Source organism: Pelophylax lessonae (assembly GCF_965119305.1).
Source record: "Pelophylax lessonae genome assembly, chromosome: 9".
Classification (NCBI taxonomy): Eukaryota; Metazoa; Chordata; class Amphibia; order Anura; family Ranidae; genus Pelophylax; species Pelophylax lessonae.
This window is the reverse complement of record NC_138776.1, coordinates 236,462,412-236,483,309: the sequence shown is the minus strand read 5'-3', so window position 1 is coordinate 236,483,309 and position 20,898 is coordinate 236,462,412. Positions and strand designations below refer to the sequence as shown.

Genomic DNA, 20,898 nt, shown 5'->3' with positions numbered 1-20,898 from the left:
TTCTTCAGCAGGGACAGGGAAGATGGTTAAAATTGATGGGAAGATGGATGGAGCCAAATACAGGACCATTCTGGAAGAAAACCTGATGGAGTCTGCAAAAGACCTGAGACTGGAACAGAGATTTGTCTTCCAACAAGACAATGATCCAAAACATAAAGCAAAATCTACAATGGAATGGTTCACAAATAAACATATCCAGGTGTTAGAATGGCCAAGTCAAAGTCCAGACCTGAATCCAATCGAGAATCCGTGGAAAGAACTGAAAACTGCTGTTCACAAACGCTCTCCATCCAACCTCACTGAGCTCGAGCTGTTTTGCAAGGAGGAATGGGCAAAAATTTCAGTCTCTCGATGTGCAAAACTGATAGAGACATACCCAAGCGACTTACAGCTGTAATCGCAGCAAAAGGTGGCGCTACAAAGTATTAACTTAAGGGGGCTGAATAATTTTGCACGCCCAATTTTTCAGTTTTTTATTTGTTAAAAAAGTTTGAAATATCCAATAAATTTAGTTCCACTTCATGATTGTGTCCCACTTGTTGTTGATTCTTCACAAAAAATTACAGTTTTATATCTTTAGGTTTGAAGCCTAAAATGTGGCAAAAGGTCGAAAAGTTCAAGGGGGCCGAATACTTTCGCAAAGCACTGTATAAAGAACTCTCTGTATGCAGTCATCAAATATGGGGGATTCTTATGGCGTTCTTATGACACAGCTACCCTCCCAGAATAGCACTTAAGACTTTGAAACTATCAAATCATTTGGCAGGACTAGCATTTTCTAAACTTCTACTTACATCGTTACATAGTTAGTCAGATTGAAAAAAGACACAAGTCCATCTGGCTCAACCAATAAAAAACAAAACACAGTAAAGAAAACCCAACCATACAATCCCATATACACAATCCTATACCTGCAGTTGATCCAGAGGAAGGCGAAAAACCCCAGCAAAGTATGATTCAATTTGCTACAGCGGGGGAAAAAATTCCTCCCTGATCCCCCCGAGAGGCAATCGGATATTCCCTGGATCAACTTTACCTATAAATATTTGTACCCATTTATATTATGTACACCCAGGAAAGAATCCAGGCCTTTTTAAAGCAATCTACTGAGCTAGCCAAAACCACCTCTGGAGGGAGTCTATTCCACATTTTCACAGCTCTTATGATGAAGAAACCTTTCCGTATTTGGAGATGAAATCTGTTTTCCTCTAGACGTAAAGAGTGCCCCCTTTTTCTCTGTATTGACCTTAAAGTGAATAGCTTAACACCAAGTTCACTATATGGACCCCTTATGTATTTATACATGTTGATCAAATCCCCCTTATCTCCTCTTCTCAAGAGAGAATAAATTCAGTTCCTCTAATCTTTCCTCACATCTGAGCCCCTCTATGCCTCTTATCGGTTTGGTTGCCCTTCTCTGCACTTTCTCCAGTTCCCCAATATCCTTTTTAAAAACTGGCACCCAAAACTGAACTGCATATTCCAGATGAGGTCTTACTAATGATTTGTACAGGGGCAGAATTATATCTCTCTCTCTGGAGTCCATGCCTCTGTTAATATGCATGCTATTATTAAGCTTAGGATCTACCAGAATACCCAGATCCTTCTCTGCTATGGATTCCCCAGTTCTACCCCCCTAGTATGTATGATGCATGCATATTCTTAGCCCCCAAATGCATAACTATACATTTATCAACATTAAACCTCTTTTGCCACATAGTTGCCCAATGAAACAGTGCATTGAGGTTGGCTTAAGTTGGAGACATTCTGTAAGGAAGTTATTCCACTGCAAACCTTGGTGTCATCTGCAAAGACTGAAATGGTACTTTTAATCCCAGACCCTATATTATTTATACTTATACTATTTAGCCTCACAGTTGGTCCATGTCCATGACTGGCTGCATCCCTTTTCAGCTAATGCATGTACTACCATGGAGGCGGCCATTGCCTCCTCCTTCGAGGCCCTACACAATATTATTTACAGGCGTTGTGTGTCGGCTCGTTTGGGCAGTTCCATTTTACATACCTTACTTTCCCTATTTAAAATGATAGTGATGCGAATTTCCACTGATGTATGGTCGTCATCCCCTAATAATCCCCTGTGGTTTAATCCTACTCTTTCTGAATTGCACTCCCTGCCTGACGCACAAAGATGCACCTCTAAAGGGGTTAAATACTTATGTCACCTGTATGATACACAAGGCTTTAAGTCCTTCCACCAGCTACAGTACGACTGGACTTTAATTTGCCTCCCCCACTATATATTTTACTACTACCAACTTCTCATTGCTCGATGAGCACAATTTGGCTCCCTAGATAAGAGGAAGCGGTATACTGACAGAAGAACACAAGCACAGTGTGGGTCGGTTCCGTCACACCGCCAATTTACATTTTAACATAATGACCACCTTTAAGGACTTTGAACCCCGCCAGCTGCTATGAATATGTATCGACCTGAAACAATCCACGCCAGAAGGACAAGAATTATCAACTAAACTTAAGTGGGGAGAGAGAGTGGGAGGATTGTCCAGTGTCAGCTGTCTTCTGAATAAAGACCCTACAAGCACCTCCCCAGAAACTCCTGTTTCTGTCTGACCACCAATCAGGTAAGCATCATGGTTACATGTTTACTTTTTATTTACCAAAACTCTGTTTTAATCCAGTCATGTAGTCCCTGTGTCTTTTGCTTGAATCTGGGCCTAACCCTATTTTCTATATTTATCCATGCGTCCGGCCCCCTAATCTACATGCGGGGCGCCGGACGCATGGAGTACAATGGGATTTTTTTTTTTTTTTTAGCCATGTGATTAGAGCCAGAGGCTCTCACACTCTAAAAAAAAGGGTGGACCCGGGGCGCCGAGCAGTGCGTCCCGAGCCCACCCATTGTGTGACAATAGCGAATGAAAATTCGCTATTGTCACACGGATCCTCCTCCTGGCCAATCAGGAAGCGCGTCCGATACGCGCTTCCTGATTGGCCGAAAGGCAAACCCCATGCCATTGGCTGGGGAGGAGGCGGGAGCCGGAAGGACAGAGGACTCGCCGCCACACCAGAGAAGCCACGAGCCGCCACTGCCCGACCCGCTCCTCCGAGAACATCGGGCGGTGTGCTGCGGGGGATGTGATCGGAGGGAGGGATCCGATACTGGACGGAGTACGGAGAGAAACCTGATCCCCGAGGTGTAGAGCTGTGAGCACCGGACACCCCCGACACCGAGGTGAGTCCCGGGACCCACACTGCTCAACTCAGCCCTCTGTCACTGTGTGTGTTTATGGGGGGATCTAATACCGACCGATCGCCGGGATCGGACTGGTGGGGTGTCTGGTGTGCGCTGTATGCTGCCTCCCCCTCTCTGCTAGACGTAGCCGGGCTCCCTCCCTACACGTGGGCCGGATGGAGGGAGCAGGGAGCTGCAGAGGAGCTGGGACTGGTATTGGTGGGATGGATGGAGGAGATCACACTTCCCCACACCCTCTACACGGTGTATTGTCACCATCATCATAAAGGGCCACATCCGGCCCCCGACACCTCCAGAGGGCCGCACTATAGCACCTCCAATATCAGTGGCTGCAATAGTAATCCCGATCATTGGTGTCAGTGTCCATAATAATAACCCCCATCATTGGTTTGTTTGCGCCACCCCAAAATTTTTGAGCACCAGCCACCACTGCTTCTAAATCTTCTTCCTCGGTTTACCAATGTCACACTACCACAATGATAAGGTCTACAATGCTACTCATTTCTTGTAAACTGGATCCCAGTGCCTAAAAACATGTTTGCCAGCAGTGACAGGCTGGGAGGTAGTCAGAAAAGGCATCTACCTTGGGTGCTTTAGCAGTAAGGGGTGCAAAAAGAACCGGTTCTGAAACCTATGCGGTTGTATTAGCTCACAGCTCATGGAGAGAGGTGCACTTTGGCCTTTTCTCATTTGGTGCTAAAGAACCTTGTTCCACTCCTGCTTGCCAAGCAAAAAGTTTGATTGGCCCATAGTGTTGGTTCACCTCTAAGGCTGGCCATACACTTTACAATTTTCTTATTCAATTTCCATTAGATTTACCTTTAGCTATGTAGTGCAAGGGCCTGTCTGATTACATACACATTGAAAGTGTTTAGGTTTGACCCTATATTACATGGATTTGGTAAATCTAAAGCAAAGTTGAACAAGAAAATTGTATAGTGTATGGCCAGCCTTAGTCTGGGTTTTGGTGTGCAGAGTATTATAGGAAGGTAATGTAAAGATGCTTTTCACGTTCTTTTACCAGCATCAATGAAAAATAAATTGAATATTTTTTAGAATCACTTATCAGGATTGAAGGGGAATTTTATACAGTTGAGATATCATTCTTTCAAATGTATCAAAGGGTTTTTCATCTCAGTAAGTGTATCTGCCTTTACTATAAGGGGCCACAGGTGAGCTGAAAGCTTGTAGTGAAAGCTTCCAAATCTGTGCTTAATGAGTGGTGCGGGGGACTCTATCTGGGTCTCTGTCCTTGGCCCTTTGTAGGTTCATTGTGACATTTTAACCCACATTCTGCATTGACCCCTTATGTTTCCCAAAGGTAGGTGCAACCAAGAACTCAGGTCTGCTTGTTAATTTAAAATATGCATTTATTGTCTATGACCCCCTTCAATATGATATATTTTTCAGCATACGGAGCTACAAATGGAGAACATGTTTCTTACCTTGAGAATCAGGAAGTAAAGACAGTAAAGTCACCACTAAGACCAAAGATGGCAACCAAGACATTTTTAGACCTGCAGAGTGAAGAAACATAGTTATATAGGTAATCGGAATGAAAAAGATACACGTCCACCTAGTTCATCATGGAATCAAAAATAAAAATTCAAAAATAACAAAAGCATAAACCCTCAGTTTATCCCGAGGAAGGCACAAAAAAACCTTTAGACCACATTCATACTGAAGCGGCACGACTTCGGGGGCGACCTGTGAAGTCCTGTGCACCGCAACTTCGGCGCGACTTGCACAGACTTCACATAATGGAAGTCAATGCAAGTCGCCTCCAGGTCGCCCCGAAGTAGTACAGGACCCTTTTTCTAAGTCGGAGTGACTTGTGTCGCTCCTATTAGAACGGGTCCCGTACCAGTCAATGGACCGCGAGGGACCGCGACTTGTCAGGCTGACAAGTCGTCTGACAAGTCGCGGTAGTGTGAATGGAGCATTAAAGTAATAGTAAGCCCCGGTTCACATTAGGGCGACCCGTGATTGCGCGGTCGTGCGACGCTGTACCCAAATGAAATTGATGTCCTCTTTTCCCCACAAACAGAGCTTTCTTTTGGTGGTATTTGATCACCTGTGCGATTTTTATTTTTTGCGCTATAAACAAAAAAAGGGCGACAATTTTAAAAAAAAAACAATATTTTTCACTTTCTGCTATATAACATTCCCAAAAACAAAAGTTTAAAAACCAAAATGTTTTAACATTTTAGACCAATTGGTTTTCTGCTACATATTTTTGGTAAAAAAAAAAAAAAAAATCGCAATAAGCGTATTTTGATTGGTTTGCGCAAAAGTTATCGCGTCTACTAACTACGGGAAAGATTTCTGTCATTTTTATTGTTTTTTTTTTTTTTTACTAGTAATGGCGGCGATCTGCAATTTTTTGCGGGGCGGCGACATTGCGGCGGACAGATCGGACACCTAACTGACATTTTTGACACTTTTGGGGGGACCAGTGACACTACTACAGTAATCAGTGCTATAAATATGCACTGTTACTGTAATAATGACACTGGCAGGGAAAGTGTTAATACTGTTGGTGATCAAGGGTTTAAATGTGAGCCTAGGGGAGTGATTTTAACTGTGGGGGGGTGGGGCTTGCGAGATGATCATAGGGACATGCGATCCTATATATCATCCCAGAGAGAAGAACGGTCAGCTGTGTTTACATCAGCCGACCGTCCTTCTCTGTCAGCGGGGGAGAGATCGCCGGTGTCAGGCGGCTTCCCCGCTGCCGGGTGGGGGGCAGGTGTGCGCTGGTGGCGCGCGCTCGCTCGCCCCCTAGCCTCCCCAGAGCGAGCGCCATACATGTACGGGGGTTTTGCCTATGGGAGCCAGCCTGCCGCAGTACATCTGCGGCGGCTGGTCGGCAACCGGTTAAGTACTAGTCCAAGCTTGCGATAACTATGCGATAACTAGGGCAATGGTCAGACCCCCCAATAAATAATATCTTACAAAAAACGAATCTATGTGCAAATGAGCAAAATGATGCTGAGGGAAATGTGACACCAATTCTTTAGTATAAAAAATAAAGGTCCAGATACAATGCTATTCCATTACAAGTCAGGGGTACAAGTCAAAAAGTAACTAACATGTTTTGGGGGTCCAAGTGCCCCCTTCATTGGCATTGGAAGATTTCCATATCAATCTGATATCACTACATTATCCCCTCTATATTGGGACACTTGCCTTTTCAAGCACATGAACTTTAATGGCATCCCAGTCTTAGTCCGTAGGGTTCAATATTGAGTTGGCCCACCCTTTGCAGCTATAACAGCTTCAACTCTTCTGGGAAGGCTGTCCACAAGTTTTAGTAGTATGTCTATGGGAATGTTTGACCATTTTTCCAGAAGCGCATTTGTGAGGTCAGGCGTGATGTTGAATGAGAAGGCCTGGCTCGCAGTCTCCGCTCTAATTCATCCCAAAGGTGTTCTATCGGGTTGAGATCAGAATTCTGTGCAGGCCAGTCAAGTTCTTCCACCCCAAACACACTTATCCATGTCTTTATGGACCTAGCTTTGTGCACTGGTCCAAATCATTTGGTGGGGGGGGGGGGGGTTATGGTGTGGGGTTGTTTTTCAGGGGTTGGCCTTGGCCCCTTAGTTACAGTGAAAGGGTGAAAGGAACTCTTAATGCCTCAGCATACCAAGACATTTTGGATGATTTCCTGCTCCCAACTTTGTGGGAACAGTTTGGGGATGGCCTTTTCCTGTTCCAACATGACTGCACACCAGTGTTCCATAAAGGCCAAGCCCAACCTCTGATAAAAAAACCCACACCATAATCTCCCCTCCATCAAATTATTTAGACCAGTGCATAAAGCAAGGCCCATAAAGACATGGATGAGCGAGTTTGGGGTGGAGGAACTTGACTGGCCTGCACAGAGTCCTGACCTCAACCTGATAGAAACCCTTTTGGGGTGAATTTGAGCGGAGACTGCGAGCCAAGCCTTCTTGTCCAACATCAGTGCCTGACCTCACAAATGCGCTTCTGGAAGAATGGTCAAACATTCCTATAGACACACTTCTAAACCTTGTGGACAGCCTTCCCAGAAGAGTATAAGCTTTTATAGCGGCAGAGGGTGGGCCAACTCAATATTGAACCCTACAGACTAAGACTGGGATGCCATTAAAGTTCATGTAAGTGTAAAGGCAGGTGTCCCAATACTTTTGACAATATAGTTTATCAAATAGAGCCCCAACTATCACCAAAATGCCAAAAATGGATCTACCGTATATACTCGAGTATAAGCCGAGTTTTTCAGCATGTTTTTTCATGCTGAAAAAGCCCCCCTCGGCTTATACTCGAGTCACTGTCTTTTTAAAAATGGCGCCGTCCGGCGCCGACGTGTCACCGCGCATGCGCCGCATGCCCGGGAATAGCCGTACGTGTACGGGCTTTCCCGAGCATCAGCAGCGCATTTGCGGTAACATATTGGCGCCGGGCGGCGTGATTTTTAAATCGAAGGCGCCTCACCGACAGGTAAGTGAGACTCCTCCACAGCCCCTGCATTTCCTCATGCAGTGCTGCGGGCATGGTACAGGACATTCTCCTGTACCATGCCCGCAGCACTGCATCTCCTGTGCCATGCCTGTACATACTGTGCCATGCCTATACCTACTGTGCCATGCCTGTACATACGGTGCCATCCCTATACCTACTGTGCCATGCTGTACATACTGTGCCATGCCTATACCTACTGTGCCATGCTGTACATACTGTGCCATGCCTATACCTACTGTGCCATGCTGTACATACTGTCCCATGCCTATACCTACTGTGCCATGCCTGTACCATCACCTGTGCCATGCCTATACCATCTCCTGTACCATGACCTGTGCCATGCCTATGCCATCACCTGTGCCATGCCTATGCCATCATCTGTGCCATGCCTGTACCATGACCGGTGCCATGCCTGTACCATCACCTGTGCCATGCCCTTACCATGACCTGTGCCATGCCTATACCATGACCTGCGCCATCTCCTGTACCATGCCCGCAGCCCCTGATTTGTGTCTCGTGGTGGTCCAGTTGGGTCCAGTAGCTGCTGCATTTCCCACCCTGGGCTTATACTCGAGTCAATACGTTTTCCCACTTTTTTGTGGAAAAATTAGGGTCCTCTGCTTATATTCGGGTCGACTTATACTCAAGTATATACGGTAATCTAATCCCACTCTATTCAAAACTAAAATAAATTATTATTATTACTACTCTATCCAAAAACGAAAAAAAGGATTTGGTTTAAAAACACTTTAAAAGGGTTTTTGTTATATACCATGGTTTGAAAATTAGATCACTCCAGTATAGCAACCCAAACTAAGTTTAGATGGTCTACAATGAGGTCTTGTCCCGTATTCCTACACCTATGATAGCAATGAAGAGAGTTACGTACCTGTAGGTGTTGTCTCAATGCCTCCTCTCCAGTAGCAGGCAGGACCTTTTATATCTGCAGAACTGGTTGAAGGCGCAGTAAAATGCCAACAAATGAGATTTATGCTGTTTGTCCTCTGAAAATATAAGTGTAAAAAAAATTTACACACCCACTGTACAAACACAAGTGTGTAACAAGTCACCCCTCTCCCTGGTCACTGACACTTGTATGCGCATTCTGCAGGCACACAACTGGGAGCTGGGGTGGATATGTCATAACTGATTAGGATGCATATGACGATGCAAGGGGTGTAGTAGAGAGGGCACTCGAGTATGTGACTATAAAACGATTTAGCATTGCAGAAAAATCAAGCAGTGGGAACTCTAGTTAAATGTTTATGCAAAAAAAAACTAAAAATCACCTAATAAAAAGAATCCTTTAATTTACTAAAAAATTGGAGATGCAATGTTAGCCAAAACTACAGAAAAAAAAAATAGAAAAAAATAAATAAAGAAAAAAAATGTAATTGCGGGGTTCAGCAATGTGGCGGATGAGGTCTGATTCCATTGTATAGGACAGCCTTTCTCAACCTTTTCAACACAGAGAAACCCTTGAAATAAATTTCTGGTCTCGGGGAACCCCTGCTAAAAATTAAAAATCTACAACTTATGACACATTAGTGTGACAGTCAGTGGGAAGAATTCTCCTTACTCTTGTCATCATTGGGAAGAATCACCCCCCTTACAGATAGCTAAAAGGAACAATGGTGTCATTGGGAAGTTATCTGAGAGGCAGAAATTGCCCATTGCTCAAGGAACCCCTAGCAACCTCAGGAGGAAGTGTGCATAGACGATGAAGGACTGCACTCCAACATGAAATAATGAATGATTTATTGCTCAAAGTAACAGACAAATAAATTCAGAGACAGGAGCAAGGTTAACGCGTTTCACGGAATGAGATCCGCTTAGTCATAGCCACCTCGGAGGAACCCTAGGGTTCCACGGAACCATGGTTGAGAAACCCTGGTATAGAGCTTGAGCTATGTTGTAGATCCTACTGACAATACACTGCAAAGTTTTGGGGGACTCACTTACAAAAAAAGTATTGATAAACTAAAGTGAGTCCAGAGACTTGCATAAAAATGATACAAGGTCTGAGGGGTAACACATATGAGACTAGGGGAAAGTAATATGTACAGCTGGAAGGAAAGATGGGAAAGGGGGGAAAAGTTACAAATGTTGGGTTAGCAAAAAGTCAAATGGTCAAATTTGCTCCAACAGAAGCAAAATTCTTCCTTCCTGATTTCCTAAAGCTATTAGATATTCACTGGATCAACAATTTGTGCTATTATTAGTTATACCAATCAATATCAGGGTAAATTCTGTGCATTCAGCTTTTTTAACATTCAACTGAACTGGGATCCTGTGGGAGTCAGGGCACAGGGCACCATGGGCAACAGGGGTGCCGTGCGGCCATCACAGCTCGCAGGCAGTTACTCACAGGACGAGTCACAGCAGGCTGTGGCAGGGCATGTACCCCTGCCCTGCAGCTGGATGAAGATCAATGCACCGCGGCACCTTCACCTTTTTCCCGCAGCCGCTCGGGGAAGCCCGTACACGCTCGGCTATTCTCGGGCAGACAGCGCATGCGCGGTGACGTGTTGGTGCTGGGCGGTGCCATTTTTAAATGCAAGGCGCCTCACCAAATGGTAAGTGAGACCCCTCCACAGCCCCTGCATCTCCTCAGGAGATGCAGTGCTGAGGGCATGGTACAGGAGATTCTCCAGGAGAATAATCTGCACCATGCCCGCAGCACTGCATCTCCTGTACTATGCCCGCAGCACTGCCTCTCCTGTACCATGCCCACAGCTCTGCATGTACTATGCCCACAGCCCTGTATCATGCCTGCAGCCCTGCATCTCCTACACCATGCCTGCCGCCCTGCATCTCCTACACCATGCCCGCAGCCCCTGCATTTCCTACACCATGCCCGTGGCCCCTGCATCTCCTGCACCATGCCCGCAGCCCCTGCATCTCCTGCACCATGCCCACAGCCCCTGCATCATGCCCGCAGCCTCTGCATCTCCTGCACCATGCCGGCAGCCCCTTCATTTCCTGCACCATGCCCGCAGCCCCTGCATCTCCTGCATTATGCCCGCAGCCCCTGCAACTCCTGCACCATGCCCACAGCCCCTGCATCTCCTGCACCATGCCCGCAGCCTCTGCATCTCCTGCACCATGCCCACAGCCCCTGCATCTCCTGTACCATGCCCGCAGCCCCTGCATCTCCTGCACCATGCCCGCAGCCCCTGCATCTCCTGCACCATGCCTGCAGCCTCTGCATCTCCTGCACCATGCCCGCAGCCCCTTCATCACATCTGAATTTACATATGGATGAGCTGGTCACTGAATTTACATATGAATGAGCGGCCACTGAATTTACATATGGATGAGCGACCACTGAATTTACATATGGATGAGCGGCCACTGAATTTACATATGGATGAGCTGGTCACTGAATTTACATATTCAAAGCTGATGGAGGCTGCTCCTCAGCATTCGCAGCCATATAAAATTCAGGTCCCCCTTTTAGAACACACAAGCACAGCAGACGAGATCGCCGCACTAACATCACGTATGTTAGTACGGCAATCTGTCAGTATTTCTTTGTTCAACCCGTTGGGTACAAACCACTCCTGGTCCCTGCATTGTGTGTATTGCACACACCTGACCCTGGGCTCTGTGCCACAAGGACTTTGGAACCCCTGCACCCTGTGTGATATATACGAGTGAGCCCTGCACTACACACTCCTGACCCCTTTGCATTTGTTTTACACACTCCGGAATCTCAGGATGGGTTTTTCCTTTTTTTTTTTCTATTATTTTTTTGCTTCACAGATGCCTCTATCCCACAGTTAATGTCTTATAGATTTTGTGATCTGTCCTTACGAATTATACCTTTCTTTTTTTTTTTGAAAGCGTAACTCCACTTTTATATATAAAAATATATATATATATAAAAATCCGCGCTGGGGATAGACTAACCTGGCTGCGGCCTACCTTTTATATATAGTCCCACAAAGGGGGGAAGAATGGAAATAGGGTGAAGGTGTAAATGGGGTGGAGATGTATGGTGCTGCCTAAATATACAATAAATCAAAGCATATAACAAAAAAAAGTGTCTAGTGATAACACATATAACAAATCAAAGTGTCTAGTGATAACACATATAACAAATCACTTAAAAATAAATCAACAATATATGGTAAGTAATAAGATCAAAAGTGCCAAAGTGCAATAATAAACCTATTGTGATAGGAAATATATAATAATCAACACTTTTAAATAAATATTGTCAAATGTCCAAAAGTGACACACTGTGCATCAATTAGTGACATAAAATGAAATAATTACCACTACACGGTAGATCCTATACTTCTCAATAATACATCCAATGTATAACTAACAAAAAATAAAGTGACAAGTGCAAAGTGGCTCAGTGCAATTCAGACCATAGTCCATAAAAGTGAACAAAAAATGTATAAAAATTTGATAAAAATCCTGCTGTTCTCCAAACGTGACTTGTGCAGGTGAAGAAACTCTGGTGCTCCCCTCACTTTAAGGACCGCTCTCACCAGACATAAGTGCCCCCACAGGGGTGGTAAGCGTTGCTAGGCTCAAGAGGATGTATCTCATCCAATAACGGACATCAATAGCAGTGGATGGTATGCATGTATAAAAAATCCAGGACATATGGAAAGAAGAAATGGCTCACATAGTGAAGTACTATTAGGATAAACAAATCTATTGCCAGAAGAAATGTACTCACAAAATTAGCAGTGATAAAAGCAGTTTCAAAGCCGTTGGTTACAGGTCTGCAAATGGATAGCACGCTTCGCGTTCCAACAACCGAAAGTGCATTCCAATTCAATGGAAATGACGCGATGGCGCTCTACGCGTTTCGTCAATGTGACGTCATCAGGAGCCAAAGCGTAACTCCGCTTTTGCTGAGAAAAGAAAACAAACATTCTCCTCTAGGTGATCTATGTACAAACTTTGTTGCAGATTCCTGCCTTTTGTTATTCTAAATAAATCAATGTTTGTTCCTCTGTGCCCCTGTGCAGAGTGAATCTAATGGGAGTGGTTTCATAATTATCAATCAGAAAGAAATAGAAAATAAGTCATAGGATTTTTAGGGTGCATAAAACACAATACATTTTTAAAAATTCCAACATTTTATTAGAATATATTAAAATTTAATACAGATCCATGTATAGTTGATCTCTGCATATATATCAAGCAATTATTCCAGATCTAGTACGATCTTTCTCAACATGTTTCACTGTAAATAATTACACTTTATGGATTCCCCTGGGTTACCCTTAGCAACTGATAGCAGACAAACAGCATTGAAAGTTCTTGGCTCAGTCAATAATCAATCCAGGGGATTTGGTTTTTGTGGTTTTATTTAGAACTGGGATGGGACAAGGGATGAGTGGGATACTCTAACTATGAACTATGCACAAAGCTTGAGGACAACTCACTGTAGAATGAGAGCTTCACCCTGCCACTAAAGTGAAGATAGTTTTAAAGATTTCTGCTTGATTATCCTCTTCAGGGTTCTAAACTTGGCACCCCCTTTACTTTCACTGTCTGTGTGTGTGTGCGCTGACACTCGTCCACTGACTCTATCCACTGGAGTGGTCCCCTTCCTGGGCAGACCCCTGCAAGCTTTCCGGTACTCACGGACACTGTTTTTTCCCAAGGTTGCTCTGCCTTCACCTCCACCAGTCAGCTTTCCTGGACCTCCGGATTCAGCACCACACTCTTGGTCCACAAGGCCGACCGCCTTTGACCACCATCCTCAGCAAACAGACGGAGAGACAGCCGTCACCCTCCTTCCGGGACCTGGCTTCCCGCCCAAAGACCCCCTGCTACATGTGTCCTTGGCATTTATAGCCTATCCCAGGATGCACCACTCTCTGTACCCAACCCACTGGGACAGCTACAAGAGCCTATGTGTCACTGGTTGGGTTTCCTCTACTGTCCAACAGGCCTCCCTATTGGATTTAGTGGGGACACTCCCTCAGACCAGATGAATCACACCCTAGACACATGCAACAGGCCTGACTAGAAACCCTGCTCCCTGATAAGCAGACAGAGCAACTATGTTTTACCTACTACTAGCAAATTACACTCCCTGGAGAAAAATTGGTGTTAAGCCCCATTAATCCCGCGCAAAGGAGAAAAGGAAATTGGAAATATAGTAACTTAATCAAATCGAAAGGCAAATATGTGTACAATAACAAATGAAGGGAGCCCCAGCATAAACGTAAAAACGTGAAATGATAATAAAATTATATAGTGAAATATAATAGCTGCGCTCAAACCAATCAAATTATATAACAAAATAAATAATGCAATAACATGTGCTAGGAGTCTGTGTCCACAAACAATGAATAAAAAGCAACAATATATATTATAAGTGAGTTTGTGTGCACAAAACAATAGATCTATAACAATAAATGCAGATGAATATGGGTAAAACAAATCAATAACCCATGATAATAAATGTGAATTAATGGCAAAAAAATTGTGATAAATGTAATTGTGAAAATTAATCCAAACAAAGGAATGTATATAAATCACTGCAAATAGTCCATAAAAAGTCCTAGATAGTGCTTCTTCCAGCAGAAAGACACCTCCACCAAGTTCACAAGGTCAAACAAAAAGAGAGGTTTGGGACTTTATATGAGGCATCGCCTAATCAAGGCTGGATGCCTCCATCCCTGGTCATCAATGACAAATGGGGGAGGGGAATGTAGGTTAAAAGTACATAGGACAATCGGCATGTATGTATAACATATGGTAAAAACAGGTAAAGTGTGGACGAATCCATGACACGATAATATAGTACAAAAGCTGAAGGCCTAGCAGCCCTAGCACTAAGGGAACACAAGAAGGAGGGGGAACAAGTGGGACTTGGGACACTTGCATAATGGTTGGGGTGTATAACATGGCTTAAGTAGGTGAACAGATGGGTGCACAACCAGATAGCAAAAAGAACAACAATTTAATGATAATTGTCATCATCCGTACAGATATTCCCAAGAGGCATAGGTACATGTATATAATATCGGGTACAGTAATACAATTGAAGCAGCATAAATGTAAAATCATAAAAAACTTGTAAGGCCTAAACAGATGAAGCCATGGCTAATAATGGGCATATCAAGCCATATCGGTATTGTGTATGTCGAGTAATAAAAGGAATGCATAGTAACAGGCTCTACGCGTTTCGTGGAGTAAATTCCACTTATTCAGGAGCAAATGCATCCCATGTCACTGCAAAGAGAGAAGAAAAATCCTCCTTATAGACAGTAATATAATAGACATGGTAACAAGTATAGAAACATAGATAAGGGAGGAATATATCAACCCAACTTGAGCCAGCTTCACCCATTGTACTTACAGCTTAATGATGAGGTAAATCTATAATGGATGGGCAACAGTCCAAAAAGGGAAGAATGTCTAACCGGAAGCTGTGGGAGCCCGGTCTGTAGCCAGCAGGGAACGACGAGAGGACATCAAAGGAAGGAACTAGTGAACCCTGGTGTATTGGATAAGTGGCATATATGGATGACAGTCTCCAGCGGATACTGCATACAAATAATATGTGTAAAAATTTGGAATGAGAGATTGATGCTAGTATAAGATGTATGTTGTGGCCATACAGAGAGCCACATCCCAAGACAGAAACCTCTATTGCGGCCGTCACTAAATGGCGGCCCGCGGTGCATTGACGGCCCGCATGATGCTTTCACCCGGACCGCGAGGCCGCCTCCTGCATTCATTCAATGGTTTGCTGGGACCGCGGGTGTCCCAGCAACCAGTGACGTGCTGTGTGTGCGCTGCGGCTCCCGGCCGGTGTCCTGTCGGGCCGCGAGTAGGGGCGTGACGTCACGCGCGCGCCCCGCCCCCCGCTCCTGACTGTGGCTTCCATTCAGCCAGGCAGCGAGTTGGGGCATGACATTATGTGCGCGCCCCGCCCCCCTGCTCGCGGCTTCTGGCTCGGCTCCTGTCTCCAGGTATGTGGAGCACAAGGGGAGAAAGCAATGTGGTCATAGCTGCACTTAAAGCTGATGGGAGGTTTTTAAAGTCTGCAGATTGATGGGCATATTTTGTAGTGCTCATTAGAGTGCCCCATAAAAAAAAAAAAATGTGCCCATCAGAGTGCCCCCTAACATAAAATGTGCCCATCAGCATGCCCCTTATTTTATGTTAAGGGGCACTCTAATGGGCATATTTAATGTTAAGGGGCACTCTAATGGGCATATTTTATGTTAAGCACAACGCTGATTTACACATTTTGTTTTGCCCATCAGAGTGCCCCCTAACATAAAATGTGCCCTTCAGAGTGCCCCTAACATAAAATGTGCCCATCAGAGTGCCCCCTAACATAAAATATGCCCATCAGCGTGCCCCTTATTTTATGTTAAGGGTCACGCTGATGAGCAAATTTTATGCTAAGGGCATATTTTATGTTAGGGGGCACTCTGATGGGCACATTTTATGTTAAGGGGCACTCTGATGGGCATATTTTATGTTAGGGGGCACTCTAATGGGCATATTTAATGTTAAGGGGCACTCTAATGGGCATATTTTATGTTAAGCGCAACGCTGATTTACACGTTTTGTTTTGCCCATCAGAGTGCCCCCTAACATAAAATGTGCCCTTCAGAGTGCCCCCTAACATAAAATGTGCCCATCAGAGTGCCCCCTAACATAAAATATGCCCCTTATTTTATGTTAAGGGTCATGCTGATGGGCCTATTTTATGCGAAGGGGCACTCTGATGGGCATATTTTATGTTAGGGGGCACTCTGATGGGCACATTTTATGTTAGGGGGCACTCTGATGGGCACATTTTATGTTAGGGGGCACTCTGAAGGGCACATTTTATGTTAGGGGGCACTCTGATGGGCATATTTTATGCTAAGGGGCACACTGAGGGGCATATTTTATGTTAAGGGGCACTCTAATGGCCATATTTTATGTTAAGAGCAACGCTGATTTACACGTTTTGTTTTGCCCATCAGAGTGCAACCTAACATAAAATGTGCCTATCAGAGTGCCCCCTAACATAAAATGTGCCCATCAGAGTGCCCCCTAACATAAAATGTGTCCATTTGAGTGCCCCTAACATAAAATGTGTCCATCTGAGTTCCCCCTAACATAAAATGTGTCCATCTGAGTGCCCCCTAACATAAAATATGCCCATCACAGTGCCCCCTAACATAAAATATGCCCATCACAGTGCCCCCTAACATAAAATGTGCCCATCAGTGTGTCCCTTATTTTATGTTAAGGGTCACGCTGATGAGCAAATTTTATGCTAAGGGCATATTTTATGTTAGGGGGCACTCTGATGGGCACATTTTATGTTAGGGGGCACTCTGATGGGCATATTTTATGTTAGGGGGCACTCGGATGGGCATATTTTATGTTAAGAGCAACGCTGATGGACACGTTTTGTTTTGCCAATCTTTCTGAGTCATAGCAAAGACTTCAGATTCGGACCTCGGCCCAAAGAAAATTTTAGCAACCGGACCTCCTTGAATTTTAATTCATTACACCTGCTCTATTGCAAGGAATGTGAATAGGCCATAATAATAGAAAAAGGAGTGCAATAAATTATTACTAGCCTCAAAAAGGGTGCTGGAAATGAATAGATAGTATTGCCAATTGCCACAGAGAAAGTAGAACATAGACCCGATGGTAGTGTGTATTAACCCAGGAAAGATGACGAAACAAAACAGCCAAGTAAAAGGAAAGTAATACTGTACCCAATATTATATATATGTACCTATGCCTCTTGTGAATATCTGTACGGATGATGACAATTATCATTAAATTGTTGTTCTTTTTGCTATCTGATTGTGCACCCATCTGTTTATCTACTTAAGCCATGTTATACACCCCAACCATTATGCACTTCATATAAAGTCCCACTTGTTCCCCCTCCTTCTTATGTTCCCTAAGTGCTAGGGCTGCTAGGCCTTCGGCTTTTGTACTATATTATCATGTCATGGATTCGTCCACACTTTACCTGTTTTTACCATATGTTATACATACATGCCGATTGTCCTATGTACTTTTAACCTACATCCCCCTCCCCCATTTGTCAAGTTCACAAGGTCACCCAGTGAGTTAGGCTTCTTACCGGATTTGGTGGACCAATAAATTATAAGGGGTCAATAAGGACCTTTCTCATAGGTATAGACAGGGTTGGTAAGTTCCCACTATATCCGTCAGACCGAATCTTACAGCAGTCACCATATGGTATATACCAGATATATTAATCCAATATTCTTATGCATGAATAAAAAAAGGAGAACTTTATGGTGCAGTAAGTAGGTATAACAAACATTTATTGGTGAAACAAAACTTACGTTCACCCGGCGTTCGGTACTGGATTGTGTTTGATCTGCTCTGAGAAAGAAAATAGTTTGTAAGTTTTGTTTCACCAATAAATGTTTGTTATACCTACTTACTGCACCATAAAGTTCTCCTTTTTTTAATCATGCATAAGAATATTGGATTAATATATCTGGTATATACCATATGGTGGTGACTGCTGTAAGATTCGGTCTGACGGATATAGTGGGAACTTACCAACCCTGTCTATACCTATGAGAAAGGTTCTTATTGACCCCTTTATAATTTAGGGGTCCACCAAATCCGGTAAGAAGCCTGACTCACTGGGTGACCTTGTGAACTTGGTGGAGGTGTCTTTCTGCTGGAAGAAGCACTATCTAGGACTTTTTATTATCTCATTCATGTTGGACTATTTGCAGTGATTTATATACATTCCTTTGTTTGGATTAATTTTCACGATTACGTTTATCACAATTTTTTTTTGGCATTAATTCACATTTATTATCATGGGTTATTGATTTGTTTTACCCATATTCATCTGCATTTATTGTTATAGATCTATTGTTTTGTGCACACAAACTCACTTATATTCACTTGCATATATAAATTGTTGCTTTTTATTCATTGTTTGTGGACACAGACTCCTAGCACGTTATTGCATTATTTATTTTGTTATATAATTTGATTGGTTTGAGTGCAGCTATTATATTTCACTATATAATTTTATTATAAATTACACTCCCTACCTAGCACCTATCTTGGAGAATGCTACACATGCAAAAGTCATCAATTGTGAGTTCTAAAATGCAAAACATGCCAGAATGCATGCATCAGAGAAATTATATACCTGTGCTCAAATCTAGGGTTGAGCGGACACCTAGATGTCCGTGTTCGACGGGTTCGGCCGAACTTTAAAAAAAAGTCCGGGTCCGTGTCCCGGACTTTTACCGAACTTTTCCCGGACACCGAACCCCATTGAAGTCAATGGGGACCCGAACTTTAAGGCACTAAAATGGCTCTAAAACACCAAAGGAAAGGGCTAGAGTGCTGCAAATGGCAGCAAAACGTAATTAAGAGCATGGCAAGTGCTCTGCAAACAAATGTGGATAGGGAAATAACTTAAAACAACAAAAAAAACAGAAAAATAAAACAATGTTCTTCTTCATCTCTGAAGGACGAGGCCCATATGGAGTAGGAGGGAGGTTGAGGTGGTGGTGGATGTGGCGGTGACATAGGCGTGCGCACAGGGTGTGCTGGGTGTGCCTGGGCACACCCTAATCACCTAGGGCACATAGCATTGCCAGTGAGGAGATGGGAAAGATCTCCCTGGGACCTGCTCTGCTCTATTTCTCCTTGCCTACAGGTACATGGCCCCGATACATTACTCTCCCTGCTGGCAAACACATGCATGTGTATTTCAACTTTGGGGTGCACACCTTAATGCAATAGGCTGCGCACACCTATGGGCGGTGTAGGTGGAAGCGGCGGTGGAGGAGGACCAGGGCCGGATTAACAGCATCATGGGCTTGGTGCTGAGGATTTTGAAGGGCCTTAAGGGCCGTGCCTTGCCATGCACCCAGAGGAGGAAGGGTGCAGCCATGCATGCCTAATTCAACATGGGATGCTGTCTCTGAAGCCCATAAACACATCCATGCATCGCCAACTGTCCCTCCTTGTCCGGCCTTCACGCTGTGTGGGGAGGTTCTGAGGGTGCTGCCTGGGGAAGCGAGCATAGAAGCCAGACTTCTGTGTTTACAAGTGACAGAAGAGCGGTAACAGTGAATATGGCCAACCCGGGGCCTATATAAAAGGTAGGGGCCTGGAGCTGCAGCTCCAATAGCCCCTACATTAATCTGGCCCTGAGGAGGAGGACGAGGTAGCCAACACTGCTTCTTTTCAAAAATTTTAAATGAGGGTACACCCCAAAAGAGTGAGAAAGAGCAAAAATGGAACAATGGGTGGGTAAGGTCGGTATCCATTGCTATTCTGCATAAGGTACGGAAAAGTCCCGTGGGATCCATGCCTGGTTCATTTTAATGAACGTGAGCTTGTCCACATTGTCTCTGGACAGGCGGCTGCGCTTGTCTGTTATAACGCCCCCAGCCGTGCTAAATACCCGTTCAGATAATACACTGGCTGCAGGGCACGCCAGCACCTCCAAGGCGTAAAGGGCAAGCTCAGGCCATGTGCCCAATTTGGAGACCCAGAAGTTGAAGGGGGCAGACCCGTCATTCACTACATGTAGGCGTGTGCACACATACTGCTCCACCATGTTGGTAAAATGCTGCCTCCTGCTAAGACGTTCCATCTGAGCTGCTGGTGCTGCTGTTTGTTGTGGCGTGCTGACAAAGCTTTTCCACATTTCGGCCATGCTAACCCTGCCTTCTGAGGTGCTGGCGGTGCCCTGGTTGCGTTGGCGACCTCCTCCTCCTCCTCCTCTGCCTTGTGCTTCCACTGTGGCCCCGCTGTCAGATGGGAATGCCAGCAGCATGGCGTCTACCAGCGTGCGCTTGTACTCGCGCATCTTGCGATCGCGCTCCAGTGAGTGAATTAAGGACGGTACGTTGTCCTTGTAACGGGGATCCAGCAGCGTGGCCACCCAGTAATCAGCACAAGTTAGAATGTGGGCAACTCGGCGGTCGTTGTGGAGACACTGCAGCATGTAATCGCTCATGTGTGCCAGGCTGCCCAGAGGCGACGAAAGGCTGTCCTCTGTGGGAGGTGTATCGTCCGTGTCCTCTGTATCCCCCCAGCCACGCACCAGTGATGGCCATGAGCTGGCCTGGGTGCCACCCTGCTGTGAACATGGTTCCATCTCCTCCTCCAGCTCCTCCTCCTCCTCATCCTCCTCA

General features: G+C 44.7%; 1 protein-coding gene across 1 annotated transcript in view; it reads right to left on the bottom strand.

Moving 5' to 3' along the window:
* LOC309564540 (dromaiocalcin-1-like) overlaps positions 1-8,728 on the bottom strand; it is a 53,266-nt gene extending 44,538 nt beyond the window's left edge. The window contains exons 1-2 of the mRNA XM_082269182.1: positions 8,631-8,728; positions 4,684-4,755 (exon numbers count right to left, since the gene is read on the bottom strand). Coding sequence (XP_082125308.1) covers positions 4,684-4,747 — 64 coding nt within the window. The 5' untranslated portion in view covers positions 4,748-4,755; positions 8,631-8,728. The remainder of the gene's footprint in view (positions 1-4,683; positions 4,756-8,630) is intronic.
* Positions 8,729-20,898: the final 12,170 nt, after the last annotated feature.